Genomic DNA, 20,150 nt, shown 5'->3' with positions numbered 1-20,150 from the left:
TTTTATTTATTTCCTTAGTACTGTCAAGGAATCTGACTGCTGTTTTATCTCTCTTCTTGATGTTTTTCCATATGAGTTATTCTCATGGATTTTGGTATTTGTCAAGGATGTAGAAGTCTGCAGCTATGCAAATTGCATATAGAAATTTTTTCTTAAGGTAATGAAACTTGTATTGGAAGGCTGCTGTGACGTGGGATGCTTAATCTGAGTGCTGTGAAATAGCCTGGCATTAAGTGAGGAACATGCAAAACATAGAAGTAGTACCAAACTTACCAAAGCTATGTAGGGCTAGGCCCTCAAAACATGATAACTGAGACTTAAGTTACCTGTGTATGTCCGACAACCAAGTTTTACCCTGAGCTGTGTATCAGATGTTGTGAAACCTTTGCACTGGAATTGTGTCTGTTTGTGTTGTAGGTGAAAGAACTCTTCCGCTCTATGCGTGTGGAGTACTATGCTTTGGAACTTGATATAACTGGTAAGTGGAAGAAAGAAAAACTATCACATGCTGTTTAATTTAACTAAAAATGAGTGACTGTGCATGACTCTAAGCTGCCTTGAACTAATTGGAGGATATGTAAAACAATTAAAATCAATTTTAATATATGTAGAAATAAAAGCAATTAGGCTTCAGTGTGGATTTTAATACAGGATGTGTTTTTAATATAACTGAAGGGTTTGACTCTTTCTGTACAAACCCTCAGCTGATGGAGGATGCGAGATCTGATTTCTCTCTGAGGAGCTCTGTCTTTTGGGAAAAAGCCTGTGGTATTTTTGTCCTGCCTCACATTCTTTTGTAGCTTTAGATGACTTGTTAATGTTTGACTTGGTATATGAGTGACCTTCACAGGGAAAGTTGCCGAGTCATTGGCAGGAAGGGTAAATTCCAGTTCTTTGGCTGTTCCTAGTTTGAGGTTGGTTTTTTTTAAAGCCCAAGATGCTTTAGTTTTAGTACATGTGTAATGCCTTATGCATATATGTACATAATGCATTCTAAGAACAAATAGTTTCTAACATAATTCTTAGTAAATACTTAATTTACTGTTGGTAAGCTGTTGAACGTGCATTATCAATTTTTTTCTATACAAACTTAGTTTCCAATACTTTTTTTAAAGTACTAATGCTTTTTCGAAGTGTTAGTGCCTAAGCAGTGTTTGGGAAAAATGTATTTATTTGTTGATCCAGAGCATCTCTTCTTACTTATTTTTACTTTTTATTGAAGTTGTGATACTGTGAACTAATTAAAGCCCAGGATATGCAAAGTGCAATGCACAGTCATTTTTTTTTTTTCTGCACTTACTTTTAATAATGTATTTCCCTTGCAATTGCTCTGATCACTGATACTGAACAGATATGGTCTTAGAGTAAAAAGATTTCAGTCAAAACAGTTATTGTAAATTCTCATTCCCACATTTACTGCTGGATAACTGCTGAGAAATCCAAACTGAGCCTGTGTGTAGGTGCTGATGATTCAGTTGACAAGTCAGGCAATGGTAGTCTTAAAATTGGAAGGTTTAAGACAGTGTGTGGGTAGAGAAAGTCTGAAGGTATCTTTAGGGTAAGTAGAAGAGCATGTTCATTCTTCCCATATTCTTATAATACAAAGCTGCTGGGCAAAACTATGTACACTTACACAGAACATATGCCAAAACCAGACAATTCTCTTGAAAGAAAAGCTGTCTGTGTGATCTCCTGTGATATCTGGAAAAGAATTTTTGTGTAGCACCAAGTGTGAAACTATCAGGAAGACACTGATAAGAATCCAGGAAATACAGGGACTAAGCTCTATTACATCTACTTTACTCCAATTCTGTAGAATGGTTTGAAGCACCAATTTATCCTTGCCTTTTAAGCATGCTCTTGTAAGAAGTAGTTTCTGAAGATTTGCTTATGTTCAGGAGGTCTACAAATGTGATGCTTATAATAGAATTGTTTCCTTGGCAGGTCTCAAGTATATTGTAGTCCAAACCTTTAATACTTCAGGTTGTTTAAAAACTCCCTTCTTGAACGTTGTTCTATAATGTACCCGTTTCTTTTATTCCTAGCTGATGGATCCAGTATTCAGCAAGTGTTAGTAGAGCTAACTAATCAGAGGACAGTGCCTAATGTATTTGTGAACGGAACTCACGTAGGCGGCTGTGATTCAACTTACCAGGTAACTTTTCTTTAAAAATCATCCAGAAGTAGATGAAACTACTGAGTGAAATTGCAGTTTGATCATAAGTCAATTATGTGACAGCCTGGGGGATTTATGACAGAGAAAACAGTGTCATTCAGGTTTTGTTTGCTCAGAAATGTGTGTGGTAATTTTTTTTTTGTATTTCCTCCCAGGCTTATCACGATGGATCACTGCAGAAACTTCTTGGGGATAGCAAAGATGCAGAACCTTATGATTATGATCTCATTGTTATTGGTGGTGGCTCAGGTGGACTTGCGTGTTCCAAGGTATGACGTTAAAATTGCATCAAAGAACAGGTTGTACATGAAACTAGAGAGTTAGTCTCTCTATTAATCACAGTAGTATAATACAATCTATATTTTTATGATTATTACTTGTTAATTAATAAATCAGTCGTGGTCTAGTAATGTGCTCACTCAGCAGATCATGGTCTGTGTGGACCAGTTTCTAGCCAATGTCTATTCAGGTCGTATAATCCTGATTATAGGTTTTAGGTTCCTGGCTGAGGGTAGAACCAAAAGTTTAAGTATCTCCTCTTCGTGTGTAGTACACAGGCACTGTTACACTTCCAAACAGTAATCTGGAAAACTTGACTGTTTAGTATTCAGAATCACCAGTCATCTAAAATGAAGTGCTGTCAGCTGTTCTCTCAAGGAACTGGTTCACTCTTTAGTTCTTTCTAGCTGCTTTTTCAGAAATGGTGATAGAGATTGTGTGCCTCTTACACAATTAGCTGTTGTTCAGAGTGCCTCAGGACCTAAGGTGTGGATTCAGTGTTCTCTTCTACCTGAGGTATTTGAAAACACACTTCCTACCTCTCAGCCTGGTCTCCTAACTGTCAGTTTATGGTTTGGGCATGGTGATGTTATTCTTGACAGCCTTAGCGATTGCTGCACAACAATATAGTTAAACATTCAACTTTCACTAGGTAAATATAAGGCGGGCAGGACAATTGATTTCTTGAGGTGGCAAATTGGGCATTTTCAGAATGCTCCAGATCTTTCCTCACAGTACCTTCTGGGACATCAGATATAAAACTGGTAATAATTAGCAAACTGTTCAGAGCAGGAGAGGTCAGGTATGCACAGAAATCAAGATAGCTAGCTAGACCTTGTTTGAGCCAGGATTGCAGTGACTGTGCAGGAGTTCTTAAACAAATTTGAGGCACCGAAATATTTGATCCAAGCCCTTGAAGGATCAAACAATGGGTAGATTCAGTCAAGTGCCTGATAATTCCTTGGATAGAGTGTCATAGGACTATTCAGGTTGGAATGGACATTAGGAAAGTGTCTACTCTAAGCTCCTGCTCGAAGCACAGTCAACTTAGAGGTCAAACAAGATTATGCAGGACCTCATCAATTTAGGTGTTGAAAATAACCAGGGATGGAGATGGCACAGCCTTTCTGGGAAACCTGTTTCTACTGTTTGAGTGTCCCCATGGTGTGGAAGTTCCTTATATCCGGTCTGAGACTCTCTCGTTTCAACTTATGGCCATTGTCTTTTGTCCCTTCACTACTCACCGGCACTGAAGAACCTGGCACTGTCATCTTAATGATGTCCTCATAGGTGTTGGAAAGTTGATGTTGAGTCCCCTCCAAATCCACCTTTTCTCCAGGCTGAATATGTGAAGTTCTCTCACTCTTCTAACAGGGTGTGTGCTCCAGCCCCCCTGAGCATCTTGGTGGTCCTTCATTGAACTATCTCCAGTTTATTAATGGCACTTTTCATTCATGAACATGCCTTGTCAGTCCTGCACTCCTGAGAGAAAAGGAGAGCTAACAGCATAAAGATTTCTTTGGGTGAGGTGGAAGAGGATCATAGGCTGATAAGCCCATCTCATACTGTCTTCAGATCATGGCTTTTGACAGTGTAGGATCATGTCGATGCAGCATTGAACAGAAGCATCCATTCGAAGTTTGGAAGAAAGTAATAGTTTCTGAGATAATTCAATTTTCATCTAGTAAAGGAGGTAGAAGAGCCACATATGATAATGAGCCTTAACTAGCAAAAGGAGCCTTCTATTAGTGCTAACTATATTGTGACTGTGAATAAGCAGACAGGCTTTCTTGGTCAGCCAAAAGTTCAGTAATGCTGACTTGTCTCTCTTCTGTAGGAAGCTGCTTCCTTGGGAAAGAAAGTCATGGTATTAGATTATGTTGTTCCAACGCCTCTCGGAACCTCATGGGGTAAGCTTCTCTTAACTTGTATTTTGTGATGTTTGTGTGCCAGTGATAGGTACTGTGTTGTTGGGTATTATGGATTTGTATTGTTAGAAATAGTGGCTGATTCCTGTAGTTCTGGAACACAGATAACAAAGGAGTTGCTTTCCTGGCTTGCCTGCTCTTCTGGACAGTTATTTCTATTTTGTGCATTGCTAACTCTCAGGTCTTTGTCAAATGTTTTTTCTAGATCTGTTCACTTCCAAATTGTGTCCAGATAGTGTGTGTGTGTTCACATACTCATGTTTGTAGGGGTTTTTTTGCCTTTTAATTAATCTAGTTCTATTTTGTGGACAACTGATCTGGGCAACCTCCAGAATAATATGACTATATGACTATGCATGCCTTACCTTTCCATAATTAAAGACAGCTGCTGTCTGGCCTTAATACTATTGGCACTTGAGAATGAGTAAGGAACTTCACTGGTCAAGTTTTATGGAGTTGAGGTATGAATGTGCTGTCATAGCTAAGATTTCAAACACATGCATATTTCAAATTCCACATAATAGGTGATCCTAAACTCTAGGAACTCTGGGCTTTTTGCCTTGCTTACTTGCCAACCTGACTAAAATCTGAAGCACTCTGGAGTAAGTATACTGTGTCTATGTTTAAGGCAACACAGTGTACCCTTCTTGGTTCAATGAGTTCAATTCAGTCAATTCTTAAACTGAATACAAACATGGAAGCTTAAGTGTGTTCATTGTCTTTTAAAATGTCTCTTGCAACAGAAATTTTGTGTTACTTATGTGGCTATTGCAAACCAACTGATATATGGGTGATTATACAAAGCACATGATAGGAAAAGCATAAATATACTGTTCACGCAGGTAATAACATGGTTCTTTCCATCTTAGGGCTTGGTGGCACATGTGTAAATGTAGGTTGCATTCCTAAGAAGCTAATGCATCAAGCAGCACTTCTGGGCCAGGCACTCCAAGATTCAAGGAAATACGGGTGGCAGTATGAAGAACAAGGTTAGTAAGAACACAGAGGACAGACCAAGACAGTGTACAGATGAGACTCTTGAGCTTTAGATTGTTCTTGTACTTTGGACTTGATAAACTAGAGGCCGAGTTCAGTAGTTTTCTGGGGTGAATCAGAAGGCATCCTCCTTCTTGAGTCATAGAAAACTTTAGGATTGAATGCTAATTGTGTCTTGTTCCCTATTTTATCTGAATTAAATGAAAGAACTTCTAGAATGGGCTTATTTCAGATAGTAACAAGTCAGGTAAATATTAGCATAGTAGAACAAGACTTTAATATGTAACCTCATTACTGATAATAATGATGTTTTCTTAGCCTGGTGTACAATAAGACTTAAGTTTTTCTCTAAAAGGGTCATTGCACTTTGATTTCTTTAAACATTAAATTAATGTCTTGTTTCAGTTAAACACAACTGGGAGGTCATGGTAGAAGCAATTCAAAACTACATAGGTTCTCTAAACTGGGGCTATCGAGTGTCCTTAAGAGAGAAGTCTGTGACATACCTTAATTCTTATGGAGAATTCATTGAACCACACAAAATTAAGGTATGTGCTGAGTTTGCAACATTTAGTTGGGAGGGGAAGCTCACGTTGTAAAACTGCCTTTTAAAATTTGACAAGGTAAAGGTTTCATCTTAACATTGCCAGCTTCAGTCAACTGAAATTAAAAACTCATTTGCGAAATAAGTTATTGATGCAAATTATTATTGTACTTTAGTACATGCCACAGTGCTTGCAAACCTAGTAACTGTTATGTAAGAGTAATGTGGCTATCTGTAAACTGATGTCTTGCATGAATAGAGTAAGGTGGTCTCAGTTGCTGACTTCATGACTGAGGTCAGCAACCTGAGTGAGGAGGAAAAAAAAAGCTTTAGCTGTACCATTTTGCCACTGGAAAATCTTCATACTAAAGTGTAAAAACTATTGAAATTAAACTCGGATTAAGCACTTGCATAACAGCACTACTAGAACCTTGTGCTGTATCAGCATAAGAATTAAACTGTCAGCTTTGCAAGACAAAACATGTGCTGGCAATCTTGCTGTAAGTGATCACAGCGTAGCAAGGTTAACTTAGAAGTAAGTGCATATTGAAGACAACTGTTTGGTTCAGCAAGTGTAGCTGTAAAAACAAGGGGAGGCTTAATTTATTGTGGCTTTTTATAACTTAAATGTGAAGTTATGAACAACGCAGCCTAAATGAATGGTTGAAATGGGCAGGATTCAAAGAGTAAATGATTTTAAGTGCTCTAACTAATGTGAGAAAAGCCTGATAGTTTGATTTAAACCTATTGTTCTTCAGTGACTTGCATGGCTTCTCTAAATGCGTTAGTTCTTATTTGCAACTGCTTATTCTTTCTTTTTAAACATATCCTACAATATTTAAGGGGAGGATTACCTAAGATTTTTATTTTGTCTTAAAACTTGTTCCTATGATAAAGACTTTAACCGTGTCTATATACACAGGCAACTAATAGAAAAGGACAAGTAACCTATCACACAGCAGAGACTTTTGTCCTGGCAACAGGAGAGCGGCCTAGATATCTGGGTATCCCTGGAGATAAAGAATATTGTATTACAAGGTGAGATGAGAAGGCATGATCAACTGAACTTTATCTGTTCTAGTGTTTGGAAAGACAAACTTGTGTTGTAACTTCTGCTTCTTTTCTTTTTAGTGATGATCTCTTCTCCCTGCCCTACTGCCCTGGCAAAACTCTAGTTGTGGGTGCTTCCTATGTGGCTCTAGAGTGTGCAGGATTTCTTGCTGGTCTAGGTCTAGATGTCACAGTGATGGTACGTTCCATACTCCTTCGGGGCTTTGACCAAGAAATGGCAGAAAAAGTAGGTGCTCACATGGAAACACATGGCGTAAAGTTCATCAGGAAGTTTGTACCTGTTCAGGCAAGTGCTTTCTTTAGGTTTCTTCTCTGCATGCAAAACTGCTTTAAACAAGTACATGTAGAATGCACGTGCTGTCTGGGAAGGCTTTGGCTCTTTACAGGAATGTTTTATGAGTTTAAGCTTTTTTTACTGCTGAATGATAGATTAGTAGGTCAAGGTTTGGAGTGACAATGTGAGTGAGCTCTGCTGCTTAAGATCATTCTAAGCTTACAAATATTTATACAGGTTGAACAGCTGGAGGAAGGCATGCCTGGCAGACTGAAAGTGACAGCAAAGTCTACTGAGGGACCAGAAATCTTTGAAGAGGAATATAACACTGTAAGCATTTCTGGATTTGAAATAGCTGAATATAGCAGCACATGAAAATGTGTTAAAATACTTTAAAAGTTGTTCAGGCAAAAAAGAAAGGGAAATCCTGCTTGAAAATTATTCATAAATTACTGACAGAAAAAAACCCCATGAAATTCAATATTCATGTTTCAAAAATTTTTTGAAAAGCCACTTCAATTTTATGCTTCACAGTTTGTTTGGTTCTGTGAGGTTTTGGTTGGTTTTGGTTTTGTTTGTTTTCGGAAAAAAACAACAGGAAGTGTTATACTGATTATGCTTTTCTTGCATAAAATTATTGCATTTAATTTTGTTTTTTAGGTTTTGATAGCTGTTGGTCGTGATGCATGTACCAGAAATATTGGTTTAGATACGATTGGTGTCAAAATCAATGAGAAGTGAGTACTGCTCAACTCCCTTAAACCACTGAATGTGATGATTTTTTTACTTCTTTAACAAAATCTAATGATACTGATGCTTTAAAAAAAAACAACAAAACTTTACTCTTATGCCTGTCAATTGTGTGAACCTCTAAAACCTTTTCTCTCTTGGATTGGAGTACAGTTGTCCATTAACTCCATCTCTTTAATATGTATTTAGGAAAAGAATTATTCTGAGTTAATACCTACTTGTTGGCCTCTGTGCCTTAAATAATAGATTTAATATACTTGCTTAATTTACTTAGAAACTGCAGTTTAACATTCTGTTAAATTAAACATCTTATTCAGCTCATGTGGCAAGTTAATCTAGGGATTTAAAGAGGAAGCAAACTACTTGCTTCCTAAAGTTTTAACTTTTTTCCTTTGTGTCAGTGCAAAACTGGTGCAAAGGAAGAGGCAGGATTATGTTGTTCAGGAGAAAAGAAAAATAAAGATCAGGTTGAAGCAGCTAAAAACTTACTAAGCCAACTTACTTAAACATGAGGGTGATATGGCAGCTCTTATTGCCCAGAGGGGAAAATGTACATTACAAGCTGTATAATAATCAAGTAAAAGACAGTAAGTCCAAAGATGTTTAACTTAATTGTCATCAGACACACACTGTTGCTCAGGTCAAAACTGGCCCACTGAGTACTGACTTCAGCCATGTGTCAGAGTCAGAGGTAATTGATGCTCTGAAGAGTTTGCAGTTGAAGTAAAAAAGACATAATCATATTTAATAAAATGTGCTTAATAGTTAGAATAACATGTTTATAGCAGAACTTCTCCCTCTGTTTCTTGCTGAGCTCTGAGGAAGGTTATGATATTGAACTGTGTTGTATTTTCTGTTTGTTTTAAAGGAATGGGAAAGTACCTGTGAATGATGAGGAACAAACCAATGTGCCTTATGTTTATGCTGTTGGGGATATATTGGATGGAAAACTTGAACTTACTCCAGTTGCCATTCAAGCAGGGAAACTGCTAGCTCGCAGGCTTTATGGTGGTAGTTCCACAAAGGTAAAGCTATAAGAATACAACTTCAAATTATTTCTGTGCTTTTTGCCTCAAAATTGCAATAATGTGAGTTGATCTGTTCACTTGACTGTGGGCACTGCTTGTGGTTTTTGGTGGTTTTTTGTTTGGTGCTGTTTTGGGTTGGTTTTGTTTGTTTGTTTTTTTACAGAAGTGCTAGTAAAATTTTTCCTGTTATGTGCTGTATAGAACTTGCATAGTCTAAATATAAATTTTGTTTTTTATTTTTAGTGTGACTATATCAATGTACCAACAACAGTGTTTACTCCTTTAGAGTATGGCAGCTGTGGGTTAGCTGAAGAAAGAGCCATAGAACAATACGGAAACCAAAACTTGGAGGTGAGAGCACTCGAGGCTTGTCTAACTTTTAGCTTGAAAATGTTTTTCTTGGGCCTTGCTGCTTCACACTCAAGGCAGAGTGTTAAAACAAGATTAGAAGGTTAGCTAGATAAGTCTTTGATTGTGGAAGTGTTGTCATCTGGCTAACAAGGGCTCCTAACAATCCAGGACTGGACTTGATATGATTAGAATTTTGTAGCTATTTGCTCCTGAGAGGCATTTGACTTCAAGAGGCCAAACTCAGGTTGCAAATCTGTAGGTGTAGGTGGTTTTTTTTGTTATCATGAATTAAAGACTTATTGCTGAAGTATACCAGACTCCTGGAATGAACTGTCTCTTTTCTGCTTGTTCACCATACTTGAAATTTCTTCCTGACCTTTTCTTATGGCTATAGGAGTATCAGGTGTAACTTCCCTGTCTTATGGTAATTTCTGGCTTCTGCACTTCTCTGAAGAGTTTCATTGAAGCTGTTTGCGTGCCTTGTGTTTAACTCCTTACATCTTTCAAGTATACTTGGCATTATTTAGCTTCTGCTATTAACTGTTTTGCAGAATAGATTTAAGCTTATAGTAACTAGATACTGATTTTGTACTACTAAAGCAATTCTCTTCTTGAAGGTATGATCTTGAAATGCTGTGTCTTATAGCTGTTGCTGTTTTAATTGAGTATTTAAATCAGGGGCAAATGGTTTGAGTCAAATCTTCCTCTACTGACTTTTGGAGGATTGACTGCTTGGGCTGTGGGGGGGTGAGGTGGGGTGAAAATCACTGTCTTGTCTAGTATATGTTATAAAAATCTAGTGGGTTAAATGTCAAACCACCTATTTGTAAAGACATTAAAAATTAGAATTATATATGACTGAATTAATTCCTGAAAATCTAAAGCTCTTTTCTTTGTCATCCTCCCAGGTATATCACAGTTTGTTCTGGCCACTTGAATGGACAGTACCAGGCAGAGATAACAATACTTGTTATGCCAAGATTATCTGTAATAAAAATGACAATGTAAGTAGCAAGCTGGAATGGATATGCTGAGTGTATTCCTGAAATTTCTTTCTAGACCAGCCAAAAGACTAGTATCCTTAATTTGGCCTGCCTGAGGTCAACTCTACCCGTCCCGTTAACACAAGTATTTAAGAGGTCTAATCCATTTGGAGAGAGCTGATTGGTTTAGGTTTTTTGGTATAAAAGCTGTTTGAGCAAGTGGTAGCTTTAAGCGTTATAAAACTTCATCCTGAGTTCCTAATTAAGGATAGATTTGTGAAGAAATTTGCCAGGGTTTTTCTTCCAAGTAGGTTTTGAGTAACTGTAGTATCTGGTGTCTTACTGGTTTTTGCCCTTTGCAAAGTGCAGAGTTGTGTTATGTTCAGTAGAAACCTGGAAAACGTGATTGGTCCTAGAAAGCTGAGGAGAAATGGGAATTTCTAGTATCAGTAGGTTCTTGTTGTTGGAAAAAAAATAAGTGCCAATGCTATCTGGTATCTTTCCCCAAAACTATCTGGGAGAACAGACAAAGGAAGACTTTTGGTGTTTAAAATTACTTTGGAGAGAAGGAATGATATGAAATAGCATGGCTAAGAGGAAGTAATCTCACTCTTTTCCTTATTAGCCCACCTAATCCTTTCTCAAAGTCTGCAGAAAGGCTCAAAGTTCTGCTTTTATTGGAGCCTCATTGGAAATAATCCAAATGAAAAGAACACAATGGAAGGAGGGACTTTATTTAGATTTCTATATGAAAGGCTTTTTCCTAAGATGCTGGAGGAGAATGTAAAGTAAATAGTATAAATAGCTCATATTATGAGGAATTTCTATCCTGTCTTGCAAGTCATGGCCAGACCTGGGCTAGGACATCTCTGAAGGTATGGGAGCATCCTGGGAAAATGTTTTAAAACATTGTTTGCATTCCTCTATATAAACCAATTAATGAAACAAATTGAAGCAAACCACACCCATTTTTTATCTTGTTTTTGTAACCTACTCCATCACTCTGTCTTGCTACAGAGATGGCTTGCTCAAAATTGAAGTCTATGTTTCCATTTTCCTTCTTGTTAACTGCTTGGGGAGGAATGGAACAGCCAGTGAAGCTCTCCACTATCAGTTTTTTTAACAAACAATATAAACAGGTCCTCTATCTGACCTTATTTCAATGTAGAAAGATACTTTAAAATCTGAATATACTAAATGTATATCTAGATATACTAATGTATATCTATAAAATCATTAAAACAGCTGACAAAACTAGAATCTGTTTAGTTTTAGGCAGTATCTTTGAATTAGTTCTGTGCAATTATTTTAAAATTAATTAATTTTAAAACTTGTTTCATTCAGCTATAATGGGCTGAAAAGAACTGCAGAACTACTTTCTTTGGAGTAGTTAATTTTTTTTGTTAATGACTGCTATTGACCTGCTTTGCACAACATTGTTTTAATGTAGTGGAGGTTACATGCTGGAGCTTTTGTTAAACTTTACCTAGTACTAACTCCTATTTTGCTCTCACCTGTCTTAAAGAATCGTGTGATAGGATTTCATGTTCTTGGCCCTAATGCTGGTGAAGTTACCCAAGGTTTTGCTGCCGCAATAAAATGTGGTCTCACCAAAGAATTACTTGATGAAACAATTGGTATCCATCCAACTTGTGCAGAGGTAAGGGGGGGGTGGGTGGGCACAGCTTGATTTAAAACCTGATTTTAAAGATGGTTACCTGGATGCAAGGAAAGAATACTACATTGTATTTTATGAAACTTATTTAGTATTTGGTTAAGTTCTAACCATAAGAGATTGGCATGTGATAGAAAATGTGTTAATTGCCAACTGCAACTTGTTTTCCATTGTAACAGTTCAATGGAATCTAATATTGTTATTTTACAAGAGGAGACCAATAGCCATTGTGGATGATAATACAGAGCAACAATAATTAAACTGTTCTTTTGATGTCTTACAGGTGTTTACTACAATGGATATTACAAAATCTTCAGGACAAGACATCAGTCAAAGAGGCTGCTGAGGTTAAACCTGCTGTTTTACATGTTTTCATGTTGTGCACACTTGGCTCTGTGGAAGCCCTAATACATCCAACTGCTTTGCAGCAAAATACATATTTGCATCAGTACCACTGTATGTGCTGCAGCTGGGAGTGGTGCCTTTGTGAGGCTTCCTCAGCAAGTGTTGCAAATGGAAACAGTAATACAGCAGGGAAATCTTGAACTGTAAATCCTGACTTTGCTTGGAATCAGCACTGTTGTGCTTTTTTGACGTTTTAGCTCGGAACCTTATTGTGAGGTGAGCTACGACTGATGGCTGCCATGCAAGGTTGGGAGATGTTTTTGTCCAGTCAGATGACTGAACTCCTCCTGAAGGAAATTTTTAAGTTGCACAAGTTAAAGCTAATGCTTCTAGATTCCAGTGTCTTGTACAAATGCCTGAGATATAGGACAAATATGTAATTGAATGATTCTTGCCAACAGTCTACCATAAATTTATCTTTTTTGATGCATTTTGTTTTACTTAATTGTATATTTGTTTGAGGCAAGATGGCACAAGTAGGATGCAGTGTTGAGCAGTGCAGTTCAAGCACTAGTCTCCCACCTCAACCAGTCTGAAATGTCAAAGCAATCCAAGACATCGCTGTTGTTCACATTCATAGTTGTTTGACTGCAGGTGATATCATGTCTTAAAGATAAGTTTCAGTTATAGGCATCTTGTGTGTCAGAGTTGAAGAGCATAAGAGCATGACCTTGTCAATTTGCTCTTCTGTTTGTGACTATATTTAGTGCTAATAGTCTGGTTTCAGCTCTGTCATGTAAAACACTGCAGAACCTAGAACTATAAGTCTGGACTCTTATATGGAGTATTGAAATCTTGGAGGAGAGGAGCAGGATCTGAGGGTAATTTGTCCCAGTAGTACAGTAGGTGCCTGCATGATGGTAACAAGCGTTGTATAGAATTTCTCTCTGCAGTATGTGTTGCAGCAGAGAACAATGACTTGGTGTGTTATCATGCTTTGTGTAGTGTTATGTACAGTCAGTACTCTGAAGCTTTCTTCGGCCCCTAGCATTCTGCTCTGGGGGAATTGTGCTTGAATTTGGCTCTTAGTTTTGTCCAAAGAGATGTTTTGAAAAACTATTCTGAACATTGTATGATAGTAAACACTTTTTAACTATTTAATCTATGATGTACCATGGAATTTGAAATTCAATAAACGACACATACAACTCTTTGTGGTGTCTGACCTCATGGTTTATGTTATCACATACTTGAGATTTTGTTGTGCTTCAATTTTCTTGTTTATCACATGCAATACTAAAACCTCTCTAGACTTGTGCATGCTCTAATCTTTCAAATGAAGAAACAAGTTGTCTTGCTACATCTAGGGACTTGCCCAAGAAATCTAACGTGCTTCAATTTCAGTATGCAGAATTCTCTGTTCAAACTTGAGAACAATTTTATACCACTTCTGTATAATGCATAAGATCTTAAATACATATGTTATGGTGTTTAACTGCAACATAGCTGACAGATGCTCGGTAGAATCTAGCTGGAGTGTTGGCAACAAATCTTTCTGCTGTTCAAATTTAATAACTCTTGGAGACTTTGAGGTTTTGCTGTGAGTGCCTAGTAGGACTGTAAAATGTTTTCACTTGACTATGGGGACACTTGCTGAGCTTCTGGTGTTCCTTTGCTGCAGAGCTCTGGGAAGTTACTTGTTCTGGTCTCAGAAGTATTCAGCAGAGCCACCTGCTTGTCATTGCTTCTGCAGCAGTGACGTTAAGAGTGGCACTGCCCAAACACTGCATGCCTGAAAGTTTGCCTCTTAATAAGTCAGATGTTATAGTTTGAAGTAAAGTGCATAATAGTAGTGTAGAAGTGACCTTAATCTCTAAGTTGAAGTGGATGGACCAGAGTCTCATCTGAGGTGCTTTAAAAAGTCAGAGGAGATTAGGGTGGACAGCTAGTAGCAGGTAATATGTGTTACAGACTTTGTGCAATCTGAACTGCTGAAATGAAACTTACTAAGAAATAAAACATTCAGAAGTTTTTATATAATGAGAAACTGACTGGTAATGACAAAGTTTACCCTGTGTAGCCATGTTATGGAGGAAGTGAAGGAGGAAAAAAAAATCAAGTCAATGAAATATAACTTCCTGAACTTACTATTAGTAAGCACTAATTGAGTTTTATTTCAAATTCAGATTTGATTTGCAGGTTCAAGTTAATTGATCAATAATTACCACTTGCATATCTGCATCAGTGTACTAATTGCAGATGTTCCTTATGTCAAACTTGCCCAGGCTGTCAGGTCTTTCTAAGTGATACTTTACAAGCATTGAATACTCTATACAATTAGTCTCTTAAGCTTTAAACTCTCCAGGTAAAATATACAATAAGTAGCTAATAGCAAGAGCAGTATTTTATGTGAAAATGTTGCTTGTGCTTCTGTAGGCTCACATGTAAAGTAAAAGGTGCCATGACAACAAGACATAGTTAAAAGCCAAAATTTTAAGCTTGACAGTAGGTGCTAGAGAAAAAAGTAGAATCTGAGAAGTGAAAAGCTGTAACAGCCAACTAAATACTGCTGAATGTAGAGTCTGATGCTGTTTTTCCAACCTTTTTTGTTTGGTCTGTGACTGAATTAAATAAGTAGAATGGCTTCCTGCTTCAGTCTTTTCTAAAGTATCTTTTCTTAAATATTCTACACCTGGAGTCTGACTGTTATATGACCCTAAATGCTCAAGTTCTCAGTTCTCTGAAGTATTGGGGCCATGTTGTCTCTCATTCTCAAGGCCCTCTTTTGCCTGGCACCTCTCAAGCTTTTTGTATCTTAGTAATGCATTATTTATAAAACTGAAAATATTTTTTAAAAAATTACAGACCTGGTATAGTGGCCACATGTGGGGAGAATTTCCTGATGTAGTTCTGAAAATCTTTTGAGACTGCTTTTGCCCATTTCATTATGTTGCAATTTCTACAGTTTCTGCTGGCCTCCCCTCTGACAAAAACTTACAGAGAACGGTGGGTGTTCCGGTGCAATGAGGTGTAACAGCTGGGTTGTTAGCTTGATAAAAGAACTATGAGAAACAGACATTAGTTTACATCAGCCAATTAAATGATCATCTATAGGCCGAGTAACTGCAGGTAATAAGCACTAGCACTTTCTCTGAACTATTTGTTTGCTTGAGTGACCAGAGTAGGCACTTAAAACCATAGGGAGAGTCTTTGATTGATAAGCTACGTAAGTAGCATTTAACTGAATATCTCCTTATGTTTGTCTTCAGTTTTCAAACTTGACCTGAAAATAATTTGCTCTGAATCAGTAGTGAGTTAGGATAGTACAGACACTCGAGCAGTGACATTAAAGGCAAAATGCTGTGTTTACATTTCTGTTATCATAAATGTTGTTCACTAAATTCTGAAGGGATGTTCTGTGCCCTTTAAATACTCTGATATTTATTGATACTGTAATACCAAGAACCTTTTATAGGCTGCACTTGAAAATGCTCAGTTGCTTAATAAACATATTCTTAGCTGAAGCAATGCTTTGTCTAGATCACTGATAATTATGGCACTCTTATCTGGACTGTAGCTCTTGAAACAGATAAACAGCAGAGGTGTGTGGGTTTTTTTGACTTATTGTTGAAATTTATCCTTTCCAGGTCTAGGAGTGGTTATGATTATAGTTACTGTAAACATGGAAAACACTTAATCATCAAATTAGTAGATGTCTTTCCACATAGCATTAATTTTAATTATATTTTGAGCACTGTAATTTGTCTTGAGTAACATGAGCAGCTAGATGGCCTGTGCAAGAACGGTGGGGGCAAGTCAGAGACAAGAGTGAGCTGAATATTCTGTAGTAAGCCTTGAAATTCCAGAATAAGACATGAAAGACTTTTCCTGTATCACTGAACTGTTTAAATCTTTAGATTCTCACTATTCCCCTTGGAGTGGCTTTTGACAGACTCGAAGTATTTACCTTTATTCAACACATCTCAAATATTGGAAGAAAACTGATTATTTTTTTTTTTAATCTCTGAACTGGAGTTCCTACATGTGTAAATCTTGTGCTTGTCAAGCCTCCCCGAAGTATTGGCAAGGGAAAAATTCCTGGATGTGCCTTAGAAGAGGTTGGAACAGCAGAGGAAGGAAAGGTCAGGTGTTTTAACTAAAAATAGTGGATCTAATGAAGCAAACCACTTTTTTGTGGGTTTGTAGCACTATATTCTGATGGTTGTAATTGAACTACAGGAAGAAACAGATCAAGAACTCCTTAAATGACCTTTTTAAATTGCCAGTACACAGTGAGTGTGTGTTATGTGAGTGTTGTGATTGAACAGCTTCACCTCCATTAAGGTATATGAGCTCACAATTTGGAGCAGAGTTGTGTAGTTTCCAGTGTTGCCTCTAAAAATAGCAACCATCCTTTATGATAATCTCTTTGCATGACAAAAACAGGAGCAGTCTTGTGCTCAGAAGTGTTGTGACAAGATGTTTGGGAGGCAGCACTGCCTTCCTGTTAACTGGAAGGCAGGGTAGAAAATACTACTTGTTTATTTTGCAGAGGCAATGTCACTGGTCTGCTGGTTACTTGTACTGGCTTTTGGACCAGCAAATATGATTGATTGTCATGTTTGCATGTGCATTGTGGTGCTTGCTCTGCAAGGGGATAAATTATCCAAGTACCAAAACCAGCTACATATGTGTCTGCAGCAGATATATCTGAGTAGAGATAGAGTTTGGAGGTTTTTTAAGCTATAGCATTTTTTACTAGCTTTTCTTTAACTTGCCACTCTTACGATGCTTAAAGTCCAAACATTATGGTGGTAAAAATCTAAAAAGTTTATCTTTGATTTCTAAATAAAAAAAAGATGTCTGAAAAAAAGGAACTTTGGGAAGATTTAATTCATAATAAACAAGGTTTGTAATCAGTTTAGCAGCTTTGTTGTTTTGTCCACTGAAAGGATGAAAGTGCTATTTCTGTAGTTAATTTGGATAAAAATTATTTATTGCTGCCTCTTGTTTTTTTCCTGAAATACAAGTAAGGGAGTTTCTGTGTGTACTGTGTCCTATAAGGAATTCTCTCTTCAAATAAATTCACTTTCTTTTCACACTACAACCTGCCTAGTCCCCAGATGTGATTGATTTGACTTGTCTGTTTCTGCTCCTCTGAGTAGTATGCTTGCTAAATGTAGGCACATGTAAGTTGTAACTAAGTGGACTGAGAACCAAGGTTTTGTGAGCCTGAGTGTCTGGGCGGTAAACTCCCTCTGAGTAGAACTTACACTGTTGTTGCTGTTTGCTTTTAACACAGGCTAATAGTTGTGGGTAGATGCTGGCATGGTTCACCACCTTCTTGCCTTGTAAAAATGTGACTCTTGGAAACCTGACACTGACTTCCTTATGTAATCTTCCCTTGGACCTGTTCTGACTTGGGGCTTACGTAGTGTGTGGGTGGAGGGCAATTTAGAGCACTGATGGGGTCTGAACTATTGCAGATGCTGATTGAGTGGAAGTCATGGGCTGGCACTGTGCCTTGGCAGGGCAGGGAGCCCATGTTGGCAAAGGTTGGACGGAAGAGGAAGGAATTGTTTGGGGTGGGAAGGATTGGTTTCATCTGGGATTTTTCACCGACCTCAAGCAGGAAGAAAAATCATGGTAGAGCCTCTACCACCCTGTGGTTAAAACCCTGTGCTGGGGCTATATCAGCTGGGTTTGTTATCGGGTAATGTGTCTGCTCTTTCATCCCATCTTTTCTGGGTTTAGCAGTGACACCAGCAAGTGAGTGAACTGGGAAGCAAAGATTTTATGATGCAATGTTCCCTCCCTTTGCAAGCAGAACTTCCCTTGGCCTGACTCACTCTGTTCCTGTATCCATCACCCCTGACTAAGGGGATGCAAGATCTTCCTAGTCAGTCTCCCCAGAATAAGAGGCCCCATACTTTCCCTGGAGCAAACACCTCTATGAAACTGTCCTAATTCTCTTCCCCTTCCTCTGTCACTTTCCAGGCTTTCAATTACAACTGTCATCACTCCATTGCATTTCCTTGGTTCTTGAATGTTAATTTTATTCACCTTTGAGAATCCCCACTCTCCTCCCAGCTGAGGGACAAGCTTTAGAAGGACTATTCCTCTTGAAGGTGAATAAAGGTGCTCCTTGATTGCCAGATTGGCATCTCCATAACATTTAAGGTCTCTGCTGGGACAGAGAGGTGGAGAAAAACGGCTTGGGAAACAGGCCAACTGCCTCCCACGTTGGATGAAGCATTATTAAACAGCCCCTTCCCTTCAGGCTCTGATTTGTCTCTCCCTTTTAATAAAGGAGTTGAGTGTCTAAATTAGGAAGCCCAAGATTCTACTATTGAGATGTTCGCATTTAATTGAGTTCACATTCTGCAGGGGCTTAAGTTCACCTCACTGATTCTGACCTCAGTCAGCAAGAAATGCACATTTTTAAAATGTGTTTGTGTCTTGTGCTTGGGTTTGCTTACCTGGGCAGTGACAGTAAAGGTTAGAACTTTGCTTTGTCTTGCATCTGTGGTGTGACTGTGTTGGTTACTTAACATCTCTGAGGGTAAGCATATATTGCATGAGTGAGAGGATTAGTTGCTGTTTGCACAGCATTTGAAAGTTCTAAAATGAAATGTGTTAAGAGCGATGTCGATGACAGGATCTGTTTCATGTGGATCTCTTTCTGGCTGAAGGCCAGCTGTTGTGTTAGATCTTGTTAGAGGCCCTATGAGAAACTGAGTTCCTAGACTTCCCTGTTCAAATTCTTATGAACAAGGTGAGCTGGGTTAACTTTGGCTGACCACGAGGTGCTCATCAAGCTGCTCTCTCACGTTACCTCCTCAGGAGGACAGGGGAAGAAAATACAATGAAAAAGCTTGTGGATTGAGATAAGGACATGGAGACCACTTACAGATCACTGTCACAGGCAAAACAGACTTGACTTGGGCAAAACAAATTTAACTTATTGCCAATTGATACCAGACTAAGTTAGTGAAAAATAAAAACAAAATTAAACCCACCTTCTTCCTAAGCTCAACTTCACTCTCAACTCTTCTGTCTCTTCCCCAGTGGCCCAGGGGAATGGGGGGTTGTGGTCAGGTCATATCACTTCATCTCCACTTCTTCACGCTGTTCCCCTGCTCCAGAGTGGGGCTTCTCCTAGGGATACCGGCCTTCACAAGCTTCTCCAATGCGTGTCCTTCCCACAGACACTTAGGTTTACACTTTTGTCTCCAATTCCTTTTTAATAACAAGTACAAATAAGTAGTTAATGCTTTTGAGCTGGGATTTTATGGTTTGACACCTTTTTTGTGGTCCTGCTACTGTCCACAAAACAGTATTAGCAGGGCAGAGCTGTTACATCTGGTATCACACCATCTGTGTGTTGCTCCAGTGTTCCAAGAGTCTGCACTTGTAATCAGGGATTAAACTATCTTTGCAATTCATCCTAGTTGCATATGATAACAAGCATAGATTGCTCCTAAAAATTGCAGAAGGTTGTTGAGCTTTGAGTTGCTTCCAGTACAGTAGGAAAGACAGCTGTATTTATCAGACATTGAGAAATCAATATATCTCAAAATTCAAGAAGTTCTAAAGATAAGATGAGTTCCTGAGTAGAGTTTGGGCATACTTTCCATATGTGTTTGTTTTCTTCCTTTCTGCAAAAAAAGAAAGATGGGTTTCAGCTCACTTCTTGTTACTTTTTTTTAGTCATTTTTATGTATAACAAAATGAGATTAAAAAAACATTT

The 20,150-nt window shown here is 38.1% G+C and overlaps 1 protein-coding gene across 1 annotated transcript; it reads left to right on the top strand.

Annotated features, from left to right (window-relative positions):
• The first annotated feature begins 423 nt into the window (after window positions 1–423).
• LOC104530754 (thioredoxin reductase 1, cytoplasmic) lies at window positions 424–12,813 on the top strand. The gene is made up of 15 exons (XM_010175441.1): window positions 424–478; window positions 2,046–2,155; window positions 2,332–2,445; window positions 4,293–4,365; window positions 5,253–5,372; window positions 5,785–5,927; window positions 6,846–6,961; window positions 7,055–7,280; window positions 7,506–7,598; window positions 7,929–8,005; window positions 8,887–9,043; window positions 9,290–9,397; window positions 10,306–10,401; window positions 11,906–12,040; window positions 12,339–12,813. The coding sequence occupies exons 1-15, from the start codon at window positions 439–441 to the stop codon at window positions 12,399–12,401; spliced, it is 1,671 nt and encodes a 556-aa protein (XP_010173743.1). The 5' UTR covers window positions 424–438; the 3' UTR covers window positions 12,402–12,813.
• The last annotated feature ends 7,337 nt before the right edge of the window (window positions 12,814–20,150 follow it).

This window comes from Antrostomus carolinensis, unplaced genomic scaffold (assembly GCF_000700745.2).
Source record: "Antrostomus carolinensis isolate BGI_N321 unplaced genomic scaffold, ASM70074v2 scaffold21649, whole genome shotgun sequence".
Classification (NCBI taxonomy): Eukaryota; Metazoa; Chordata; class Aves; order Caprimulgiformes; family Caprimulgidae; genus Antrostomus; species Antrostomus carolinensis.
This window is presented reverse-complemented; position numbering and strand designations above follow the sequence as displayed.